Source organism: Urocitellus parryii, chromosome 4 (genome assembly GCF_045843805.1).
Source record: "Urocitellus parryii isolate mUroPar1 chromosome 4, mUroPar1.hap1, whole genome shotgun sequence".
NCBI classification, from domain to species: Eukaryota; Metazoa; Chordata; class Mammalia; order Rodentia; family Sciuridae; genus Urocitellus; species Urocitellus parryii.
The window spans coordinates 183862688-183886752 of record NC_135534.1 but is presented as its reverse complement, the minus strand read 5'-3'; the positions used below and the strand labels follow the sequence as shown (position 1 = coordinate 183886752).

Here is a 24065-nt window from a genome sequence, read left to right as displayed (position 1 = left end):
AGTAACTTAACCTCCAAAAAGGCAGTTACCAGTAAGTAACCACTTTGTCACAGAAATTTATTGACTCCTGATATGCCCCAAAACACAATGTGTGGATATGATTACTAGGTGTGAAAAAATGATTACTAAGATTAAGTGTAATTCAATTCCTCTTGTTCAGATAAAGTGTCATTACATTTCTTTAGTTTAACATTAGGAAGAAAACTAATATTTAGCAATAAATTTTAGGAACAGGTCAAATTAAATTTTCCCTGAAAACAAAGGTTGAAATACTGCTCATTGTGGAGATACACAAGATCCTAAAGATCTGCTTCAGGGTTTAGAAGGCAATTTAAATATTCTGCTATTAAAGACTATTCTGAACATCTGTGCACAGCTTTAAATTGCCTCATAGATGAAATATGAACAAAAGTTATGAAACTTCAGAAATAATGCCCTGAAGAGCTAACTACAAGAGGTCTATGACTCTATTTCAACTCTAAAATCAGAAGGAAGTCCATGTATTTTCATCAAAATTTCCTCAGCTGAATTCTTTCAGTCTTTCCTTCCCTCTGTCTCCAAACCCCACACAAATATTTTGAAAGTATAATTATTGACTGTATGAAAATAAAATTTTCATTCACTTTATAGATTTAGTTTAGAGTGAAAGTTAATATTTCGAACACTTATTTGCATTAATTGTAAAAGTAATACACAGTGTTGAAATAATGAACAATTAAAAAAATAGAAGGAATGGAAGAAAGTAAAGGAAGGCAGGGCGGGAGAGAGGGAGGGGAAAAAAGGTAAGCAAAGAAGTTATCCTCTAGCAACACACAAAGGTAAACAACAAATAGTGTTTATATATATTCAATATTATAATTATATAGCTTAGTAATAACCACAGCTCAAAAAGATCACCAAGGTCACAGATCTCATCAGACAACAGACAAGACATGAACAGGGGTAATCTCATTAAAAAGAAGAGCTTGGATGCTCTAATAAGATTTGGATAGCATTAGAGCAGATTATGCTCAGTGAAGTTAGCCAATCTCAAAAAACCCAAATAGTCTTTGAAACCCTAGAACAATTAGACAAAAGAAATAAGTTAAAGTGAATAGGAAAAGAAAAGCTCAAACTATCCCTATTTGCCAACGACATGATTCTATATTTAGAAGGCCCAAGAAACTCGCCCAGAAAGAATTTTGAACTCAGAAATGAATTCAACAAAGTGGCAGGATATAAAATTAACACATCTAAATCAATTGCATTCCTACATGTTAGTGATGAATCAGCCAAAAGAGAAACTAGGAAAACTGTCCCATTCACAATAGCTATCCCATTCACACATAACAAAAACAAAACAAAACATTCCAAAACCAAACCAAAACAAACAAACAAACAAACAAAACTTGGGAATTAACCTAACAAAACAGGTGAAAGACCTCTACAATGAAAACTGCAGAACACTAAAAAAGAAATTGAAGAAGACCTTAGAAAATAGAAAAATCTCCCATATTCTGGGTTAGGCAGAATTAACATTGTCAAAATGGCCAAGGTACAAAAAGCAATATACAGACTTGATGTAAATTCTATTAAAATTCCAATGGTGTTCTTCATACAAATAGAAAAAGTAGTCATCTTATTCATTTGGAAAAATAAGTGACCCAGAATAGCCAAAGCAATTCTTAGTGAGAAAAGTGATAGAGGAGGCATCCCAATACCAGACCTTAAATTATAGGACAGAGCTGTAGTAACAAAATGGTATTGGAACCAAAACAGACATGAAGACCAAAGGAATAGAATAGAAGACACAGAGACATACCCACATAAATTTAATTATCTCATTCTAGACAAAGGCTCCATAAACATACACTAGAGAAAAGATAGCCTCTTCAACAAATGGTCCTGGAAAGTTGGAAATCCATATATAGTAGATTGAAATTGAACCCATGTCTCTTACCTACATAAAACTCAACTCAAAGTAGATCAAGGACCTAGGCATTAGATCAGAGACCCTGTACCTATTAAAAGAAAAGTTGGCTCAACTCTCCAATGTGTCAGCTTAGGAGCCAAATTCTTCAATAAGACTCCTAAAATGCAAGAATCAATAAATGGGATCACATCAAACTTAAAAGCTTCTTTACAGCAAAGGAAAAAATCAAAAACATTAACAGAAAGCCTGCGGAATGGGAGAAAATCTTTGCCACCTGCACATCAGATAGAACATTAATCTCCAGGATATATAAAGATCTCAAGAAAACTTAACACCAAAACCAAACAAACAAACAACCCAATCAATAAATGGGCAAAGGAACTGAACAAACCACTTCACTGAAAAAGAGAGATGAGTGATCAAAATATATGAAAAAATGTTCAGCATCTCTAGCAATTAGAGAAATGCAAATTAAAACTACACTGAGGCTGTGGGGAGAAATGTTCACTTATACATTGCTGTTGGGACTGCAAGTTGAAGCTGGTACAATCACTGTGGAAAGCAGTCTATACAGAAGATTCCTTAGAAAACTTGGAATGGAATGACCATTTGATCCAATTATCGCACTCCTAGATTTGTATCCAAAGGACTTAAAATCAGCATACAGTGACACAGCCACATCAATGTTTATAGAAGCTCAGTTCACAATAGCCAAGCCATGGAACAAACCTAGGTACCCTTTAACAGATGAATGGGTAAAGAAAATGTAGTATATAGACTCAGCCATAAAGAAGAATGAAATTATGGCATTCACCAGTAAATAGATGGAACTGGAAAATGTGCTAAGTGAAATAAGCCAGTCCCCCAAAACCAAAGGCTGAATGCTTACTTTGATATGTGGATGCTAACTCACAAGAAGGAAGGGTAGTGAGGGGAAGATAGAAGTTCATTGGATTAGACAAAGGAGAATGAAGGAGAGGAAGTGGGGATGGGAATAGGAAAAGCAGTACAACGAACTGAACTTATGAATGAATCAAAATGAATGCTCATAAGTGAATAGACAACCATAAATGAATAGACAACTCCACATCATGCACACCCACAAGAATGGGATCTTAACTGGAATGGGTCATACTTTATATATGTATAATATGTCAAAATACTCTCTACTGTTACTTATATCTAAAAACAACAAACAAAAAGAACTTTAAAAGTGATTTTTAAGTCAAACTCTCTTATTTATAAGTAGTACTTGAAACAAAGAAAAAGTTTAAACTAAAAAAATGTAGAGAGGTAAACAGAAGGAATCTAAAAGAAAGTTCTAGTGTAATATTAATGTAATAAGAATGGAAATTAACTTTAAAGTATCAAATAAGATTGATATGCCAATCAGTGATAACTGTCATAATTCATAAAGAAGATATTTCAGTCATAAAGCCATATACACATCAACACAGAAGCTAAACTCATTTTAAAAAATGATTCTAGATTTACAAGAAGAATTGAATTACAAATATTTATCCAGAATTGATTAAATTAGGGTGGCAGAAAATTAGAATTATTGAAAAGATTGTGATATTACAAAATAAACTTATCATATGTATACATGTTGTGTGTATGTATGTAAAATTACATATGTTTCTGAAAGAGAAATCACATTTTTTGTTAGCATTTACAAAATAGCATAAAATGAGAGTTGCCTATGTATGTGTTCTTTTCTCGTGATGAGACATTTCTGTTCCATTTTTTAACTTTTAGAACATATATCATGTAATAGACTGTCAAAAAGTTCATAAGTAGAGAATTATAAGTCCCATTTTCTTATAATAAAACAAATTATAGGTTCCCCAAAGATCATTTTGTGTATTCTTTCATGAGATAATTAGTAAGCTGCAGCTATAGAGACACAGAAGACACTCAGGAAAACAAAGTTTATTGTACTTACAGGTCCTAGAGACAAAAGAGTGACACATCATGCAAGACACATAAGGAAGACACCAGCATGGTCAGGAGGCAGTAGATAGGAGAAAAGGGAAGGTTGATGTCACAGCCTTTATTAAGATTTCCATAGAAAAGTCAAGATTTCCTGTTCAGGGCAGGGTGAACAGCACAGACAACTTCAATAATCTCTTCAGCCTTTGGTGCCAAGGGGAAATCCCTAGTTGTCTGGCACCTGGTCCTAGGATGACTGAGGCAGAGGGATATTGCCTCCTGGGTGTATGGGACAGATAGAGGAGTAATGGCTCTAAACTGGTTAGTTTGAAAGGCATGTTCCCAGCTGGGCCCATTACTATGTCCGAGAATTGGCTAGACACTGGAGGGTCTCCAGTCAGAAAGCTTTTCTTTAAGATGTCAAACATCTTAAACATGATGAAAAGAAAAATTTAAAAACGTGTTTACAACGTGATACTCAATTCAATTCATTCCTGTTGCTTAATATTTCCTTAGCACTGTTCTAGACACAGTTGAATTGGTGAACAGAACAAACACGCGTGCCCTCCTAGAGCTTCCACCTGATCCAGGAAGCCAAAATACATAAAAACAAAACAAAACCAAAGTTAATATTGAGCATTAGCTACACTGGAATAACTAATGTCTAAGAAATTTATAAATGCTGGATAAATTAAACAATTGTTAATGAATTTTACTATTTTTAAGGAAGTCAGGATATGAAGAGTTAAGATTCTAGAGAAAAAGGAAGATCATTTAAGTGAGTTAAATATTCTGTGCTCCTCTTCTTCCTTCCTGTGGATTTACTGTTTCTTAACTGTGCCTCCTAATGGGTGAAAGGCTGATGATAAGAGGGATAAAAGTGAAAATAGATTTTGAAAATGTCTGAAAAGCTAAAATTTGGATTTTTGGATCTGCCAACACATGCTGTCCTTGAGAGCCCAAATCCTTTAATTGAAGAAGGGTACAGGTGAGTGATCTCCAAGTTGTCACTGGTTTTCCTATATAAAACATTTGCTGACTTCTTAGGGTAGTCAGAGTAAGAGGTCAGAAATTGAGCAAAAAAAATGACTAAAAAATATCATGAGATTTTAGCAATCTAATAGTGCTTTTGAGTTGAACATTGGAGTCTGGGACCCATGAAGGAGAAAGCTTGTTGATAAAATCTCCAGGGTCTTTGTTGGGGTCATGAGGGAAAAAAATTTAAAAAGGAAGTAACTTAGATTTCATATAAACCTTACCAAGTCTGAAGTCCAAAAAAATTGTTTTAATCCATTTTTGACATAAGGAAATCTTCCCTAGTGTAGGTTTCTTCTGAAAAACACTATGAATCCTCTTCCAGCAAATAAAACATTGCCCAAAGACTGACTATCTATCTATCTATCTATCTATCTATCTATCTATCTATTTATCTATCTATCCACACACGCTTATATGTCAAATTATATGTATATGTAATTTGACATTTAATAAAAAATTGTAAGAAATGTTAAGAAACAGAACCTGGAGACAAGAATGGACAATTAAATGTCCCCAGATGATCCAAATATAAGTGCTATCACACATAGTCTCCAAAATAACTGATGCTACATGTCCCTGAACATATATAACCAGATGATAAGTGGAACACATGTATCCAGAGAACTAGAAAGTATGTTGAAAAAGAAAATGAAACTTATAGAGCTGAAAACTACAATGACTGGAATTAAGAACTAAATAGATGGATTGATCAGTAGATTAAACGAGTTTGCAGAAAGGCTTAACAGGTTAGAAGGCAGGTCTACAGAAAGAATACAAATATGTATGAAGAGAAAAAAGGAAGGAAAATAAAAGACTCTAAACACTGTAGGTGGCACAGTAGAAAAATCTAGCATAAATATAACTGGATACTCAAGAGAGAGAGGAGAAAGAAGATAGAAGAAAGGGGTTAGAAGAAGAAAATGACTAATACTGAATAATTTCCTGAAACTTAGAAAGATATCAAGCCACAGAATCAAGGAAATCTGTAATGTCAAGAAGCGTAAATAAAAAGAAAGGAACATATAAGAGTTTCAGCATAAAATCATGGAAACCAACAATCAAGAGAAAAAAAAAAAAAAACAGCCAAAGGAAAAAACAAACACCTATTTCCTCATGAACCTATTTTCATGCGATGATTAGTAAGCTGCAGCTACAAAAGTAGATACAGAAGAGGTTCAGGAAAACAAAGTTTATTGTACTCACAGGTCCTAGAGACAAAAAGAATGACACTTTATACAAGGCCACATAGGGAGGGCAATGGGATGGTCAGGAAGAAAAGGGAAGGTAAGGGTAAGGTGGAGGCCACATCTTCCTCAAAGAAGCAGCAAAGAAACAGAGAGGTGACTTTTCATCATAAACAAGGGGTACCAGAATATAAAAAAGAGTTAAAAGAAAATGTTGAAGGAAAATAATGTTGAAGTGAAAATATTCTTTGAAAATGAAAACAAAATTAAAACAGTTCCAGACCAACTCCTCCCCTAAATTCATACATACACAAAATTCATGTCTGGCAAGCTTGTCTTGAAAGAAATCTCAAAGGGATAACTGTTCATGGGAAAAGGAAATGACCTCAGTTAGAAGCAAATGGTGAGGAATGATAAATAGAGGATGGGTGGATATACGGATCAATCTACATGAATGTCAAGTGTAACAAACATCAATTATACTAATTGCTTCTTTTAAATTATATGCAGAATTAAAACTTAAAAAATTAGGAATCTAAAACTTCAAACTAGAGTGGTTAAGCAAAGGTAACAGTCTGGATTTTTTTTTTTTTTTTTATGAAACGAAAACAGCATACATTACCATCTTACAAGCCAGAGATGCAGATTTTTACCTCTACAGTTAGCATCCCTGAAGAAAATATAAGATTAAGTAAAGGAGAAATAAAACATTGCTCCAAAGAAAGCAAGATAGATAAAGGATAACATCAAATCTGTGGGACCAATCATAGTACCAAACCATAAGAACATATGAAGAGGGCTGGGGATGTGGCTCAAGCAGTAGCGCGCTGGCCTGGCATGCATGCGGCCCGGGTTCGATTCCCAACACCACATACAAACAAAGGTGTTGTGTCCGACAAAAACTAAAAAATAAATATTAAAAAAAATTCTCTTTCTCTCTTTAGGAAAAAAAAACATATGAACAGTTCTAATAGCATATGTGCAAGACATTTAAAAAAAATCCAGCTGAACAATACTGAGACCAAATGGAAGGCTAATTTTTTTCATGAGCTGGAAGAGTCTATTCTGTCTAATTTGATGTATAGTTTCAAGGAAAAATCAAAATTCTAGCAGTTTTATTGTGAAAACTGAAAAGAGGATGCTAAAATATATGAATGCCAACACCTGCCAAACTTGTGTAATGAGGAACAAATTTAGAGGACCAGAAACCAAAATAACTTACAGAGCTGTATTTAATAAAGGAGTGTTAGTACAAGGACAGAAAAACAGCAGTAAAACAGAACAAGATGCCCCAAACATACTTATACATATATTATCAACCAATTTATGTTAAAAAGTGACATTGCAATGTACTAAGGAAAGGATCATTTTAATAAATTGTGTTTGTCAAATACTATCCATATGGTGAAAAATAAATCTTGACCCTTGTCTCATACCATACATGAAAATCAATTTCATGTGGATTATAGATCTCAATATAAAAATGGTGAAAATGTAAAAGAGGATACTTATATTTATTAGAATATTCTGATATGGATAAAAATGGCATAGATGAATAAAACTAATTCTTTCAAGGCCTGGGTACATCAATATAGGATAGGGAAAGAAAGCATTACTGCAGATCATATTTACATTGCTACAGGGGTATAGCACGATAAACAACAAAAAACTTCAGTAACATACAACAGTAAACATTTATGAGATTACATTTGACTTGGATCAGAGTCAGGTGACCTCAACTGAGTTATCTTTCTATATCAGTTCAGCTGTAAATTGACTCTTGGATTGTTCCTGGGTTCATTCATTCTTATGGTAATCAGTTGAGTGTTGGCTGACCAAGCACGGCCTTGGCTGTGGCCACTGGGCCAACTCAATTCTGCTCAATGTTATTTAATCCTCCAGTTGGCTAGCTTGAGCATATTCTCATGACAATGCAGAGATGCAAGAGAGCAGGCCCACTTCATTGTTTGCGTGCTTCACAAGTATCTGCTTGCATTATGTTTGCTAATGCCCCAGTAATCAAATCAAGTCATCGGCCTAGGTCCAAAATCAGAGTAGGCAGGCTCAAGAAGGGATGAAGAATTTGAATCACTAATTCAATTTATATACTTCAATTGTATAAGATCTCATGTCTAATCTGTAGCAGAACTGGGATGCAGTCCAGTTTTCTTTTATACTAACTCCTATACTCATTGTAATGCAGCACTCTTTCAAGGTAAATATTATATATAATGTTATATAATATTTATAAAATCAATACTCTCCTAGGCACTTAAGTCTATTGAAGGGACATTTGACAGCAATAAATTATCTTATTGCTCAATGCTTTCTTCATTTTGAAATGACAAATGTTTAATGAGATAGTTATGCTAATTATTCAAATTTAATCATTACATATTGTATACACAGCATATATAATATACATATATGATGTTTCTGTACCCCATAAATATGTACAATTGTTGAATAATTATTTGTTAATTGAAAACAACTTAATAAGCTGTAAATACTAAATCCTTATGGAGTGTGTTCTATTACTCAGATAACTGTGATATTTTGAAAGTTTTCTGAAATCAGTGTGTCTGATTTCAGCCACTGGCCCCAATGGCTTGAAATAATTTAAAAAATTTTACCAATATTTTTGTTTTCTCATTGAGTTAATGGAATTTGGAATCATAACCTGGAGAACTACAGAGTTTCTTAACTTCTTTTGCTTCACAGTATTTGTTTGTGTCTTTCTTTCCTTTCTTCTTTTTAAGGTATATTTTACTTTTAAAATTTTTTATTTATTTGTTTTATGCCAGAGCATGAAAACTGGGTGCTGAGTGGGTAACATCAATAGAAAAATCTCTGGTGGAAATGGAGGTGGGTACTGACCATGATGGACTTCAGTGACCAGAAATATCTAATTTTCACCCTTTGGATATAATCAGTAATATATTTCATGTTTTCTCAGGCTTTAGGGGTTGTAATTTTGGCAGATTGTGAAGGTACTAAGTTTTGTTTGAGTCAATGTGGCCCAGCACTGGAACATACAGGCAATTCTGGTTATGGAAAGCGGGGAAATCATGAATCCTTTATAGTTCACTGAAATGTTAGAGATGCCATGGAAGTGGGATGGAGGATGGAGAAGTTTTAAAATTTAAATTTATTTTAATTGATACATAAAATATAAAATTTATATATTTATGGGGTACCATGTGATGTTTCCAAATGTGTTTCTATTGTGTTATGTTCAAATCAGGATAAACATATCTATGTATTCAAACATCATATCTTTGTGTTAAGAATGTTTGAAATCCATTCATGAGTTTCTGAAAGCTTTCTGGTGGAGGTTTTTTTTGGGGGGGTTCTTCTGTATTCAAAATCATATCATCAGAAAACAGTGATAGTTTTAGTTTTGTTCTATTTGTATCCCTTTAATTTCTTTCTTTTGCCTGATTGCTCTGGCTTGGTTTCCAAGGACTATGTTAAATAGGAGTGATGAAGGAGGGGATTCCTGTCTTGTCCCAGTTTTTACAGGGAATGCTTTCATTTTTTCTCCATTTAGAATGATGTTGGCCTTGGGTTTAACATATATAGCTTTTACAATGTTGAGGTATGGTCCTACTATCCCTAGTTTTTCTCGTGTTTTGAGCATGAATGAAAGGTATATTTTGCCAAAGGCTTTTTTCTGCATCTATTGAGATAACCATATGATTCTTGTCTTTAAGTCTATTGCTGTGATGAACTATGTTTACTGATTATCATTTGTTGAACCAAGCTTCCATCCTTGGGATGACCCACTTGATTGTGGTGCACTATTTTTTAAATATGTTTTTGTATGTGGTTTGCCAATATTTTATCCATATTTTTTGCATCTATGTTCATGAGGAGTTTGGGTATGAAGTTTTCTTTCCTTGATGTGTCTTTTTTTGGCTTTGGTATCAGGATGATACTATCATAGAATGAATTTGGAAGTTTTTCACCTTTTATATTTCAGGGAGTATATTTTAGAGGAGTATTGTTTTAAATTCTTCTTTGAAGGTCTGGTAGGACTTGGCTGGGAATCCATCTGGTTCTGGGCTTCTCTTTGTTAGTAGGCTTTTAATGGCATCTTCAATTTAATTACTTAAAAATGATCTGTTTAAGTTTTCTATTTCCTCCTGATTCAATTTGAGAAGGTCATATGTCCCTATAAGTTTGTTGATGTCTTCATGACTTCATAAATGAATTTAGCAAAGCAGCAGGATATAAAATTAACATCCATAAATTAATAAATTCCTATACACCAAGGATGAATCAACTGAAAGAGAAATTAGGAAAACTGTACCATTCACAATAGCCTAAAAAATAAAACACTTGGGAATTAATCTAACAAAACAGGTGAAAAAACTCTACAATGAAAACTACAGAACACTAAAAATGAAACTGAAGAAGACCTTAGAAAATGGAAAGCTCTCCCATACTCTTGGGTAGACAGAATTAATATTGTCAAAATGGTCACACTTCCAAAAGTACTAGGCAGATTTGATGCAATTCCTATTAAAATTCCAATGATGTTCTTTATACAAATAGAAAAATCAGTCATGATATTCATTTGGAAAAATAAGAGGTCCAGAAGCAATCCTTGGTGAGAAAAGTGGAGCAGGAGACTTCACAATACCTGATCTTAAATTATACTACAGGGCTGTAGTAACAAAAACAGCATGGTATTAGCACCAAAATAGACATGAAGACCAATGGAAAAGAATAAAAGACACAGAGACAAATACACATAAATACAGTTATCTTATCCTAGACAAAGGCACCATAAACATATATTGGAGAAAAGATAGCCTCTTCAACAAATGGTCTTGGGAAAACTGGAAATCCATATACAGTAAATTGAAATTGAACACCTATCTCTCACCTGTACAAAACTTAACTCAATGTGGATCGAAGACCTAGACATTAGACCTGAGACCTTGCTCCTACTAGAAAAAAAATCAGCCTAAATCTACATCACACTGGCTTAGGAACTGAATTCCTCAACAAGACTTTTAAAATGCAAGAAGTAAAACCAAGAATCAAAAAAAATTATCAAGCATCAAAGTGAAAAATTCTTCACAGCAAAGGAAAAAAAATCAAGAACATTAACAGAAAGCCTGCAGAATGGGAGAAAATATTTGCCACCTCCACATCAGATAGAGCATTAATCTCCAGGATATATAAAGAACCCAAAAAACTAAACCCCCCCCCCAAATAACACAATCAGTAAATTGGCAAAGAACCTGAACAGGCACTTCACAGAAGAAGAGATATAAATGAACAACATGAAAAATGTTCAACATCTTTAGCAATTAGAGAAATGCAAATTAAAACTACACTGAGATTCCATCTCACTCTCATGGGAATATCAATTATCAAGAATACAAGTTCAAAAAATGTTGGTGAGGATATGGGGAAAAAGGTACATTCATACATTGCTGGTGGGATTGCAAATTGGTACAGTCTGGAAAGTAGTATGAAGATTCCTCAGGAAACTTGGAATGAAACCACGCTTGACTCAGTCATCCCACTCCTCAGTGTATACATCAAGGACTTATAAAAATCAGCACACTACAATGACGTAGCCACTTCAATGTTTATAACACCCAATTCACAATAGCTAAGCTATGGAACCAACCTAGATGCCCTTCAACAGGTGAATGGATTAAGAAAATGTTTTATATATACACAATGGAACATTATTAAGCCCTAAAGAAGAATAAAATTATGACATTTTGCTAATAAATGGATGGAACTGGAGACTATCATGCTAAGTGAAATAAGCCAATCCCCCAAATCCAAAGGCCAAATGTTCTCTCTGATGTGTGGATGCTAACACTCAATACTGGGGGTGGGGAATAAAAGTTCATTGAATTAAACAAAGAGGAATGAAGGGAAGGGATGGGAGATGAGAATAGGAAAAACAATAGAATAAATTGGAACCGAGCCTTCCTATGTTCATATATGAATATACAACCTGTGAAACTCCACATTATGTGCTGCCAAAATAATGGGATCCTAAATAGAATGTTGTACTCCATGTAGGTATTATATGTCAAAATATGCTCTACTTTCATGTATATCTAAAAAGAACAACAAAAAAGGGAATGTTTGAAATCCTTATAACTGTTCAAAATAGAGCCATTATCTATAGCCATTCTACCATGCAATATCACACCAGAACTTCTTATACCCATCTTACTATAATTTAGTGCCCACTGATCAATGTCTCCCCATCCCAATACTAGCTCTAAGAATCACCTATATAGAATCAAGTAACAGTTTTTTCTCCTATTTCATAAATTGTCTGTGTATCCAAATTGGCCACTCAATGTATCCCTCATGATGTCTCATGGTTCCTTAAATTCAACAGGCTTACTTCCTACAAATTTCTCAAATTCCTTCTCTTTCTCCATACTCCATCTTGCACAATTTTGAAGTCTTCATAAAAATATTCATGAAAGATAAGATTGGAGGTGAGAGGGAAGGAAATTTTAGGTTACAAATTATATATTAAAGTTATAGCAATATAGAATGGTAATGCAAAAATGAGGAACCACAGCTGGTCTATATTTCAGAGCAGAAATTGTGTGTGGAGATGGGAGGTATAGTGTTGGGAGATGAGCTTGGAGAAGTAGAGAACAGAGAGAATGCAAGCCTGTGTACTTGATACTGTGTTTCAACTCTGTCTTGTACAATGGGGTTTTTAAACATCTCCATATGTGATCAGTTGTGAGATATGTTGTAAATAATTTGATTCAAATATTAATATAGTGAATTTTAAAAGCGATTTTATTTCTAATAAAGCAGAGTCAAGATCATTTCCATATTCAAAAGTGCCTTCTTGAGAATAAAAATTGGGTCATATGATAGTGACTGGGCTATTGCCTGCTTCCCTAGTCTTTTCTGATATTGGTCAGTATACAGAATGTTCGTCTGTCATATTAGGTAGTCTGCATGTTTATGAAGTCACTTCTTATTTCAACTTAAATGAAACAGCTCTTTGCATAGCTAACTCTCTCTGGTCCTAATTAAATCCAATAAATTTTTGGATTAAAATAAGTTTTAGAAAAATTTCCGAAGCAACTGCCTGTAACATAGAGTTACATTTCTTAGTTTGTATTTGTCTAGTATCACAACACATAATTACATCATAATATTATAATTATTTATTTACTTGACTGTGTCCTATATTTCCTTGTTCGTTGCCCAAGAGAAGATTTTGTGTAATTCAGCTATAGATATTCAGCACCCTAGAGTGTATTCAATAAATATTGGATGAATGAGTTAATAATTAATGTGATATTGCCAGGACAATGATCCCCATAAAGCACTTCTAGTAAAAATTCCTTGAAAGTTCATGAGGTTTAAATTTTTAAATATATAAAATATACACTTCTCTATTCACTACTCCGGATTCAGGCTGGATAATCACTTCAAAATGTTTTTTTCCTGGTATTTTTCCACTGCCCCACAGTTGAGGTCTGATAATGTACCTGAGCACCTTGCTGGGCAGTGTAACTTTGATTTCCATTACTATCCTGGATTCCCACCTGCACATCCCCATGTACCTCTTCCTCAGCTCCTAGGCAACCTTTCCTTTCTGGGCATCTGGTTCACATCTTCTGCTCTCATTCCAATTCTCACAACTTTGTTTCATGGAAAAATATCATCTTGTTCTCAGGATGTGCTCCTCAGATGTACTTCTCTCTTGCCATGGGCTCCACTGAATGTGTGCTCCTCTCCTTGATGGCTGATGACTGGTACCTGGCCATTTGCAACCCCCAGAGATACCCTCTCATCATGAACAAGAGGGTCTGTGTGCAGATTGCAGCTGGCTGCTGGGTGACAGGCTGCCTCGATGCCCTGGTGGAAACAGTGCTTGTGCTGCAGCTGTCTCTCTATGATCACAATATCATCAATCATTTTGCCTGTGAAATTCTGGCTGGCCTGAAACTCGCTTGGTTAGACACTTCCATGGTACAGTTAATTATGCTGGTGATCAGCGTGCTTCTTCTTCCTATGCCAATGCTGCTCATTTGTATTTCTTTCTCTTTCTCTTTTCTTTGGGGGTAGGATGAGGAACTAGGGATTAAGCCCAAAGGTGCTTAACCACTGATCCACATCCCCAGTCCTTTTTATTTTTTATTTTGAGACAGGATCTTACTAAGTTGCTTAGGACCTTGCTAAGTTTCTGGGGATTGCTTTGAACTTGCAATCCTCCTGCCTCAGCCTCCTGAGCTGCTGGGATTACAGGTGTGCTCCACTGAGCCTGGCCTTTTTTATCTCAGATATTTGTCCTCTCCAACATCCTGACAATCATCTCAGTGGACTGCCTAGGTGAAGCCTTTTCAATTTGTGCGGCCCACCTGATTGTGGTGGTTCTGTTTTATGGGGCAGCTCTCTGTATGTACCTAAAACCCTTGGCTGTAAATTCACAGGAAATAGGTAAATATATGGTTTTATTCTCTATGGTTTTGACTCCCATGTCAAAATGCAGTCATTTTCAGGAGAAAAACAGCTGTGAAAAATTATTTATTAAAACTGTCTTTGTGTTCTCTTAATCCCTGGTGATAAATAAAATTGATAAAAATTAGTATAAAGGGGGTTTGAGGGTCAAGGTACCGCCAAAACATTGGCATAATTGGAGAAGACACTTATTTATTGATTTTATATATTTTTAGTTGCCAATGGACTTTTATTTTATTTTATTTATTTATATGTGGTGCTGAGAATTGAATTTAGTGCCTCACATATGCCAGGAAAGCACTCTACCACTAAGCTCTGACCCCAGTCCCCAAAAGACAATTAAAATAAGATGTGCAATTTCCTTAGTCCCTTGTTTGACTATTAAAACTCTTAGATGATGTAAAGCCATCATATATACCTCTATTTGAAACTTTTATATAATCTAATAATAAGAAATTCTTTTTTGTTTTGTTATAAAGAATAACAAATTAACTTTAAATATTGTTAGTAACTGTTGATTCATTCAAACTTTTACACATGTAGTATGCAAATGTAATTACTTTAGTAGGTTATTGACTGATTTATAATTAACCTGCTTTTCAGAATGGCTGAATTTAATGGAAACAACCATGTATTCTATGAATGGGTGGCTATGTTTTATATGTGTGAATTGTTTTTTCCTGGGATGGATATGTGTGATGTGAATGCCTTGGGGTAGAGGAGGGCCTATCAAGAAAACAAAATCAGAGTTCAGCAGTATGTTGTTGATCTCAAGTTGACATTATATTATAGATAATGCTTTGAACATTATTGAATTTAACAATGCTTTGAACTAAGACATCATTAATCAAGCAATAAAGCCCTGATCATGTATTTCCACAGATAAAAATACTGACATGCATCTACAAACAATAACGGGCAGAAGAGTGAACAAGATGAGAGGGTTGTAACCTGCAAAACAAGGATTAGGAGGATATTTTATTATTTTATCGTTTTATTTTAAGCTTAGGTCAAGAGCTTGACTGTTTCAAGTTTCTGGAAGAAATACCATGTGTAGCCTCTTTGAACTGAAAAGGTACAAGTTCCTTTGGGAAAACCTTTGTTGAGAGAGCTTTTATTTATTCATTCAAAAAATATTTAATGAAACTTCTTTATGTGTTGGTCTATGATGCTAAGGTATAGAAGAGGCATTTTGTGAGATGAAAGTCTGGACATATATCTGTCTGTCTTTCTGTCATGGTGATATGAAAATATTAGAAAGTTTTCATAGACATATGATCTTTAAATTGAGCTATAAAGGAGTAACAGATTTTGGTATGCTGAAAAATGAGTAAAACTTACTTTTGTTTGTTAGCAAATTCACAAAGGGAAGATCTTTTTAAGACTACTAACATTTATTTAGGGATAAATGTGAAATGACTTCTTGAGGCCAGATTGTTGAGTTTTGTAATATAGACAATGCAAGTTTAGGTTTTATTTTGTGGATAATAAAAGCTAGTGGAGATTTTGTTGCACTCTAGTGCATAGATAAAATCGTGTTCTTGGGTTACAAAGACTGATCTTGTGATGAAGACTGCTTTTATGGTAGTATGGAATATCTGTCAAAAACAGGAGAGATAAGTTAGTGTAACATTGCAAGAGTCCAAAAAGGGCTAATGAATAGTTAAACAAATCAAAATCTCACAGTTTTGGATGCTGATGGCCTGTGAACAAGTTCTTGGCAAGGCTATGATCCTTCAGCAGGTGCAAGGGAAGGAAGGGACTGTTCCAGGCCTCTCTCTTTGTTTTTGTAGTCCTTTGAGTTACAGAAAATCCATTATGATTTCAGATGACAGTTTTTTTGTTTGTTTGTTTGTTTTTTAGTTCTGGGGATTGAACCCAGGGTATCATAATCTGACATAATGGTGAGGAAGAAGTAAAATATGATTTCTATTACTGTGAACTTCATGATACTATATTTTTAAAATAATTCCTAAATGCCTTTTTAAAATTTAATTTAATTTTTTAATTTATATATGACAACAGAATTCATTACAATTCTTACTACATATATAGAGCACAATTTTTCATATCTCTGGTTGTATACATAGTATATTCACATCGATTCGTGTCTTCTTACCTTTACTTTGAATAATAATGATCAACACATTCCACCATCATTAATTACCCTATGCCCCCTCCTTTCTCCTCCAACCCCTCTGCCCTATCTAGAGTTCGTCTGTTCCTCCCACATTCCTGTTCCCTATCCCACTATGAATCAGCCTCCTTATATCAAAGAAAACATCCAGCATTTGTTTTTTGGGGATTGGCTAACTTCTATGATACTATCTTTAATGGTTAGTTTTATGGAATGGCATTCCTCTCAGGCCATTTCAATGAATCATATTAAAGTCTAGGGAAAAATTTATTCAATGAATCATATTAGAGTCTAGGGAATAAATTTATTTTATACATATATATATATATATATATGTATGTACAAACACATATGCATATCTATTGATAGGCATAATAATTTCCATAGTTTTATCTGCTATAGTTTCTCTATTATCTTTCTCCAAAAGAGAAAAACCATGCATTTACACTGATACTATTAATTCTAAGTCAATACCACAGTTTTCTTCCTTTCTGTATTTGTACCTCCTCCTCTGACAGTGAGAAACCTGTCATTACTCCTACTATGTTTACTTGTTGCTCATTTGAGTCTCTCTGTGCAACTGACTTCCCATTTTCTTTTGCATCCCCATGAGGATGTCCTTCACATTCTGCTCTGCCAACACTGAACTCAGTCTCGGCTTGCTTGTGTTTTGACACTTCAGTCAAGGTTGTCCCACTTCACTCTTATCTGGTTCTGACTGCCTTGACTGACTGGAACAAGTAAGGGTCTCTCCTCAATACCGTTGTGTTACTAAAGCCCTTGCTAAGTGGTCTTTGAGCATGGAGACCCTCAGCGTCCAGCTCAGGCTGGGACACTGTGCCAAGCAGCTCAAATTTATTCCATAAAAACATATGACATGATATATTTTATAAAATACAACTATATATTATTACTCAGTAACCATTTTGAAGGTTTTTTTAAGTGAAAGGAAAACATTTAAAATGAGACAATACACTGCTTCCAAAAGAATGAAATTGTCAATTTCCTTGAAGAACTTATACAATTGATTTATTTTTTTAAGCAGTTGCTAAATAAAGAAAAATACACACTTTGACTTTTGTCTTACCCAGCCCAGATGACCTCTTCAGTATGTTTTATTCAACATTTTATCTTTCCCTATATTTAAAGATTACTTGATACTTTATGTTAACTTTTAAAAGTATAATTTTTTGAAAGAAATAATATCTAAAGTCTAGTTCTCTGAACTCTTTGTGTTAAATCTGGTACTTAGATTACATTTACTGTCCTTTTAAAATTTTAATTGATTCATTTAATAGTTAATTACTGTCAACTGCTTTTAATTAATTGACATTGGACTTCATACAGGGCACAGTGGGCCATTGTTCGGTCTTTGGGAGGATTTCAGAAACTAACAAATGATTATAACATGAAGGGAAAGTCACTGTAGTGAAGAGAAGAGTCAGGGCAGCATAAAATAGGAAATAAGTTTTGGATATTGTTGCAGAGGATATGACACAGCCTATCTTTTCTGAGATGTCCAGTATTTTATGGGGGAAGGAGAACTGTGAAAATGCAGATGAAATACTATGTGCACTTGTCTTTAGATGTGAAAGAAGATGATGTAATTGGGTAACTACAAAGTAAAGGGTACCTAACATAGGGGTTTGTGTGGGACATTAACAGGGAAAGAGAAGGTGAAATATAATGTTTAAATATAATGTTTAAATTAAGACCAGGGTCAGATCAAATCACTGGATAAAATAAAAAGCAAGAGTAAAACAAAACAAAAAGCATTAGTTTTCTAAAAAAGAAGGCTGAAAAAATGTGGCTTAATTCTTAAGTAAACATATGGGCTGGATTTGCTCATGATGATGGAGTACCATAGGGAGTTGCAGATTCCCAAGTCACTGTCAACAGACCATCACTCTAAGAGCAAGAGAAAAAACACATCTGCTAGGAGCCACAGCAAAAGTATTATGATACATGGCACCTTTAGTTTAGGTGACTGCCAGCTAGCCATTGAGATGATATGATTATGTTAAGCTTTACATTCATATGGAAATTGGACTCCTGCTGTTCACCTTGGCCTGTTACTTGACTCACATTATGGGACTCCCGGAGAGTTCCCATAGGTTGGGGAAGTATAGTAGGAGGGAATTTCCGGGGGAGGTCCGGACCCCCGGTTCCGGTGGAGACCGGCTTGTTAGCAGGGCGCACACGGGGACTGGCGGCTTTTTTAAAAATAAAGCTTTGTTCCTGCTTGAGCAGCTTGTGTTTCTGTGCCCAGCCGGGTTGCGGCAGCTTGCTTTTCTGTGTCCAGCCGGCTTGCAGCACACATCTACCGAAAAGCTTAATTAAATTTTTTTTATTGTCTTCAAATATCTATTCTTACTTCTCAGACCAATTATTCCTGTATTTTATGAGATCAGCCATTTTCATAAAGTAATATAATTAGATTATTAATCACATTTCTTTCTAATTGCAATTCTATGACTCAAGAGGCAATCTTCATTTCTTTTGCTTATACTCATAATCATTGCTTTGAATTTATGATCTTACTTTGTACCTAAGCTCAAAAGTGTCAGTGTGTCATTATTTTCTCCAGAACCAGTGCCTACTCATTAATTTTCTCATAGCTCCATGCACCTCTGCATTCCTCAGGCTATAGATGATAGGATTGAGCATGGGGGTGACAACACCATAGAAGAGGGTAATCAGCTTGTTAAAAGCAGAGTCTTTTGACTTTGGCTTCATGTACGTGAAGAGTATTGTCCCATAAAACAAAATTACCACTGTCATATGGGCTGAGCAGGTAGAAAAGGCTTTTTTTCTTCCTTCAACTGAATTGATTCTTAGTACAGTAGAAAGGATGAAAATGTATGAGATACATATCAGCAATAATGGAGAAAACAAAAATATTATATTGCCCAACATTATAACAATCTCATTCAAGGAAATATCTGTGCAAGCCAGTTTGACCAAGGCCAGTATTTCACAAACAAAATGATTAATGATATTTTTCCCACAGAAAGGCAACCGTACTGCAAGAACAGTTTCTATCAATGAGTTGAGAAGTCCTAAACTCCAGGAGAGAGCTGCCATCTGAATACAGAGTGCCTTGCTCATGATGATGGAGTACCTCAGTGGGTTACAGATTGCCACATAACGGTCATAGGCCATCACTGCTAAGAGAACACACTCTGTGGATCCCATAGTGTAGGAGACAGACATTTGAATAACACATCTAGTGAAAGAGATCGTTTTTTTCTCTGATAGGAAGTGTATCAGCATTGAGGGGATAAAGGAGGATGTGTACCAAATATCTAGGAAGGAAAGATTACCCAGGAAAAAGTACATGGGCACATGGAGGCGGGAATCCAGAAGAGTTAGGATGATCAAGGTGCTGTTCCCCAGAAGGATTACCAGGTACATCACCAAGCACAACACAAAAAGAAGTTTTTCAATTCTTGGGTATTCAGAAAGTCCCTGCAGAATAAACTCAATCTCTGTCCAGTTGGTCCTTTCCATTTTACTTTCCTATATCTGGAGTTTAACAAGTCTGTATAGGATTATCATATGAAGTGAGAGTTAATAGGGGCAGGAGGAGGGGCAACAGGTGTATCAGTACCAATCGAAGTGGTGGTAATCGCTGTGATTTTAGCTTTTGGGAAGAATTCTTCTTCTAGTTCATAAATCAGTTAATTGAAGACACATGAGGATTACATTGGTAGCTTATTAAAAATGCAGGCTTCTGTATTCCATTTCCTGAGATTGTGATGCATGAGGATGGAGGCAGAGAAGAATCGTTTGCATTTTTAATATGCACCTGTTATTTCTGATGCAGTTGATCCACAGACCCCACTCTGAAGTTAATATTTTGGGGAGAGTATGCTTCAATCTGTTCAACAAAGATTCATTTACTTGATTTTATACCATGCCAGTCATTAAAAATACTGTTGGTTTAAGATTCAATAAGTTACAAATATTCATACTTATTACTTATTTTATCATTGCTATTGGTCTCTGGGGAAAATACAGCTAAGAGAAAAACTTATTGAAAGTTATACTGAGTGAACTGCTATGTAAATATTCATTTTCTGATTTTAAGTCCATTTTATAAAACTATAATATATTGTCCTCCCAATAGTTTAAAAGTTGACAAAGGGGAGGAAATTAGCCATTTGGAAAATAATGCTCTTCAGGTGATTTTTTTTAAGGTGAAACTAAGGAAGAGATCCACTTATCAAATGGAGTATTTCCAAACTTTAGTATTCATATGTGTCACCTGGGGAATCTTTTAACTGATTCTGATTCAGTGTATTTGAGGTAGGTCCTGTGATCTCCATTTATTAACATGTTCCCAGGTGATGTTCATGTTGCTTGTCTACAGAACACACCTGAGTAGCAAGCCCTTTTGGACCCTCTTTCTCTAATACCATCAGCTGTGTGTAAGCAGCTGGATAACAAGCACTGCTAAAACTGAGCACTCTGGTAAGACTTCTATCTGGTTAATGATAATCGATTCTGTGTTTTTTAGACTTTAGATGTACAGATAACCAAATCGCACATTGATTGAAATCAAATTGGCTTTTATTTCTGCCCATATGAAATATGTTCTTTTTATACTTGTCAAATTTGCAGCTAGGTCCAATATTTTCCTAAAGAAGGAATTTTTGGTTCAGCCTAAGCATCTGAGTTGTACTCCAAAGAACATGAAGCAAATGACTTCAATTTGAAAAAAATTAAAAACTAGTTATTAGCAGATCACCTTCTTTATAATAAACAAGGCATAGAAATACCATCTTCAAAATACTTGATTATCCTCATGATATTCTACCTAGCTTTGAAATATATCTTAGAAAGTAAAAAATTTTAATGGGTGAGTTTTCACTTAGTGTTTTCAAAACCTGGCTGTTTCTGGTAGGGAATTGTCTCAGATTGTGCTGCTTTCTTTCAGTTACAATGGTTGGGCAATTTAATCACCAGAAAGGATGTTTGTATTTGTGTTGACATTGCAATGAGGTCTCTCCTCCAATTCAAGCTACAACTTACTTTAAGCACATACATTATAAAGAGGGTAGGAAGTGTTGGGTAGGACAGCATATACTTCTTTTAGAAGTAAGATTGGAATTTGATTGATGGTATCTGCAAATATCAACCTACTCTGAATGCCCATGAAATTCTGACAGAGGTTTTGACAGAGTATTAATTGTCTGGCAATGGAATGAGTTTTTGCAAGGAATTAAGTAGAATGTCCTCTCTTTTCTAAGAACATCTCCTAAAATTTGACTCCTATTTAAAAATTAATTTAAAAAATAATTATAGTAAACATTTAGTATTCTAGCAGTCCTGAGATTATTAGGGCAATAAAAATTTCACTTGTAAATATTTGTAAAAGAAATCATTGGTCTGCTTTGATGGTTTCAATGGCGGGGGGATAATAATAGTATAGAGAAATGATTTGCATTACTCTTGCAATGCTAGGATAGCTTTTAAGAAGTAACATTTAACAAACATTCTGTTGAATAGAATTGATCCTAATTTCTTCTACTGCATTTAAATTTACTTCTCTAAAATGGATTCTTAGAATCTGTTTGGGAACAGGAATTGAAGACTGTTAAGACTCTGGATTGTTTCTAATAAATCACTTTTCTCATTATTTGTAGCATTAGATAAATTAATTTTTACCAGACCTTTGCTATTGTTGGATATTCTCTCTCTCTCTCTTTCTAAAAAGTTAGGAGGATTGAACCCAGTGACGCTTAACCACTAAGCCACATCCCCAGTCCTTTTTAAAATTTTATTTAGAGACAGGGTCTCACTAAATTGTTAGGGCCTTGTTAAATTGTTAAGGCTGACTTTGAACTCAAGATCTTCTGCCTCAGCCTCCTCAACTGCTGAGATTACAGGCACATGCCATCATGCCCACCTGGATATTACCTCTTAAAATATCTATTTTTGTATTTTCCTAACTCTAGGAGAATTGTTACATAAATTAAAGTTCATTTATGTTATGGGCCACATTATCACTTATTTATGACATTTGTTTGAACTTTGTATTAATACAAAGCTAGTTTAGTTTAAGTTAAAATGATTAAGTAAAAACAGAAACTAAATGACAATATAAAGTATTGTTTACAAAACACAATCTTAGACCAAGATAGCTTAGGATACAAAGGCTAGAAATAAACATCTAAAAAGCTAATAGTTATCTTAGTATTTTTCCACTTTTCTGAAATATCTAGAATTTTAAAATAAATATGCATAAAGTAAAAATATATCAGAGGAATACACGGAAGCAAGTTTATAATTGTGCTTGAAAAACTAACTCAGAGTACAAAATGAAAAAGAATTTAACATTAGAGTGATTGTCTTAGATGTCTAGACCAAGAGAAATCTATTGAGATTTCAACAATTAAGTAAAAATTTTTTGCATATTGAGGTTGAATTATATTGGTGTTCTTTTTCCAGTTATCCAAAGAAGCCCATATGTCTTTGTACTAAAGCATTTGTAATCCATATCCTCAGAATCTTCCAGGTAACAGTCTTCATTGTTTTCAGGGGGTACATCCAAGATAAAGGATTGAGTTTCTCAACTTAAATCACATGATCTCAAAAAGGTCTACAGACCATTGGCGCTTAGATCAGAATTATCACTAGAAGATGAAATTCATATTTGTAAAACACTCTGAACTGGCCTAATCCTGGGCATCCTCTAATCCCTTCTTCCCAAGTCATGATATTTTGTAAAAAATTTCAATGCTTTGCTGCTGTATCTGGGTACTTCTTTAATGTTGTAATAGATCTAAGCAAGGTTTGTGACTTGTATGCAAGCCATCTGTCAAACTATCTTATAGGACTTCTAGCTTTCTATAAGTTGTTTGTTTTGTTTTACTTTAACTACTTGAAGTTCTAGTATTTAAAATGTTAAGATTTTTCAGTTAGCTGTAACCTAAAAGTCAATATGGCAAACAATCTTGTAACCTTCTCTGACATTCTAAATAGATTAATTAAGACAACTGATATTGTGCAAATTTTCATAGTCATGCCAATTCTCAATTTATAGATTTTATAGACTCGAAATGTCAATATACCACGAATAAAGACATTATTTTAGTTCACAAAGGGAAGAGTAATTGACAATAGGTGGGGTCTTAGAATGTCTTTTTCATTTTGTAGAATATTTTTTATAATTTAATCTTTGTAATTTAATTTTTATAATTTAATGACTCAAATGCTACTATGACATTTTATGGATAAGAGAATTATATTGAGATTTCAACAATTAAGTAAAATTTTATTTTTTTTGGTGGTAAGTGCCAGAATTATGGTTTAAACCCATATCTTCATGATTTCCAAGTTACCATTTTTACCACTGTGCTACACACATTGTGTACTTATT

General features: G+C 34.4%; 1 protein-coding gene across 1 annotated transcript; it reads right to left on the bottom strand.

The window, feature by feature from the left end:
- Window positions 1–14090: 14090 nt before the first annotated feature.
- LOC113175206 (olfactory receptor 13D1-like) lies at window positions 14091–20191 on the bottom strand. Its single transcript, XM_026379445.2, has 2 exons — window positions 19272–20191; window position 14091 (listed from the first exon to the last, which is right to left on the bottom strand). Coding segments are annotated over exons 1-2 (921 nt in total).
- Window positions 20192–24065: the final 3874 nt, after the last annotated feature.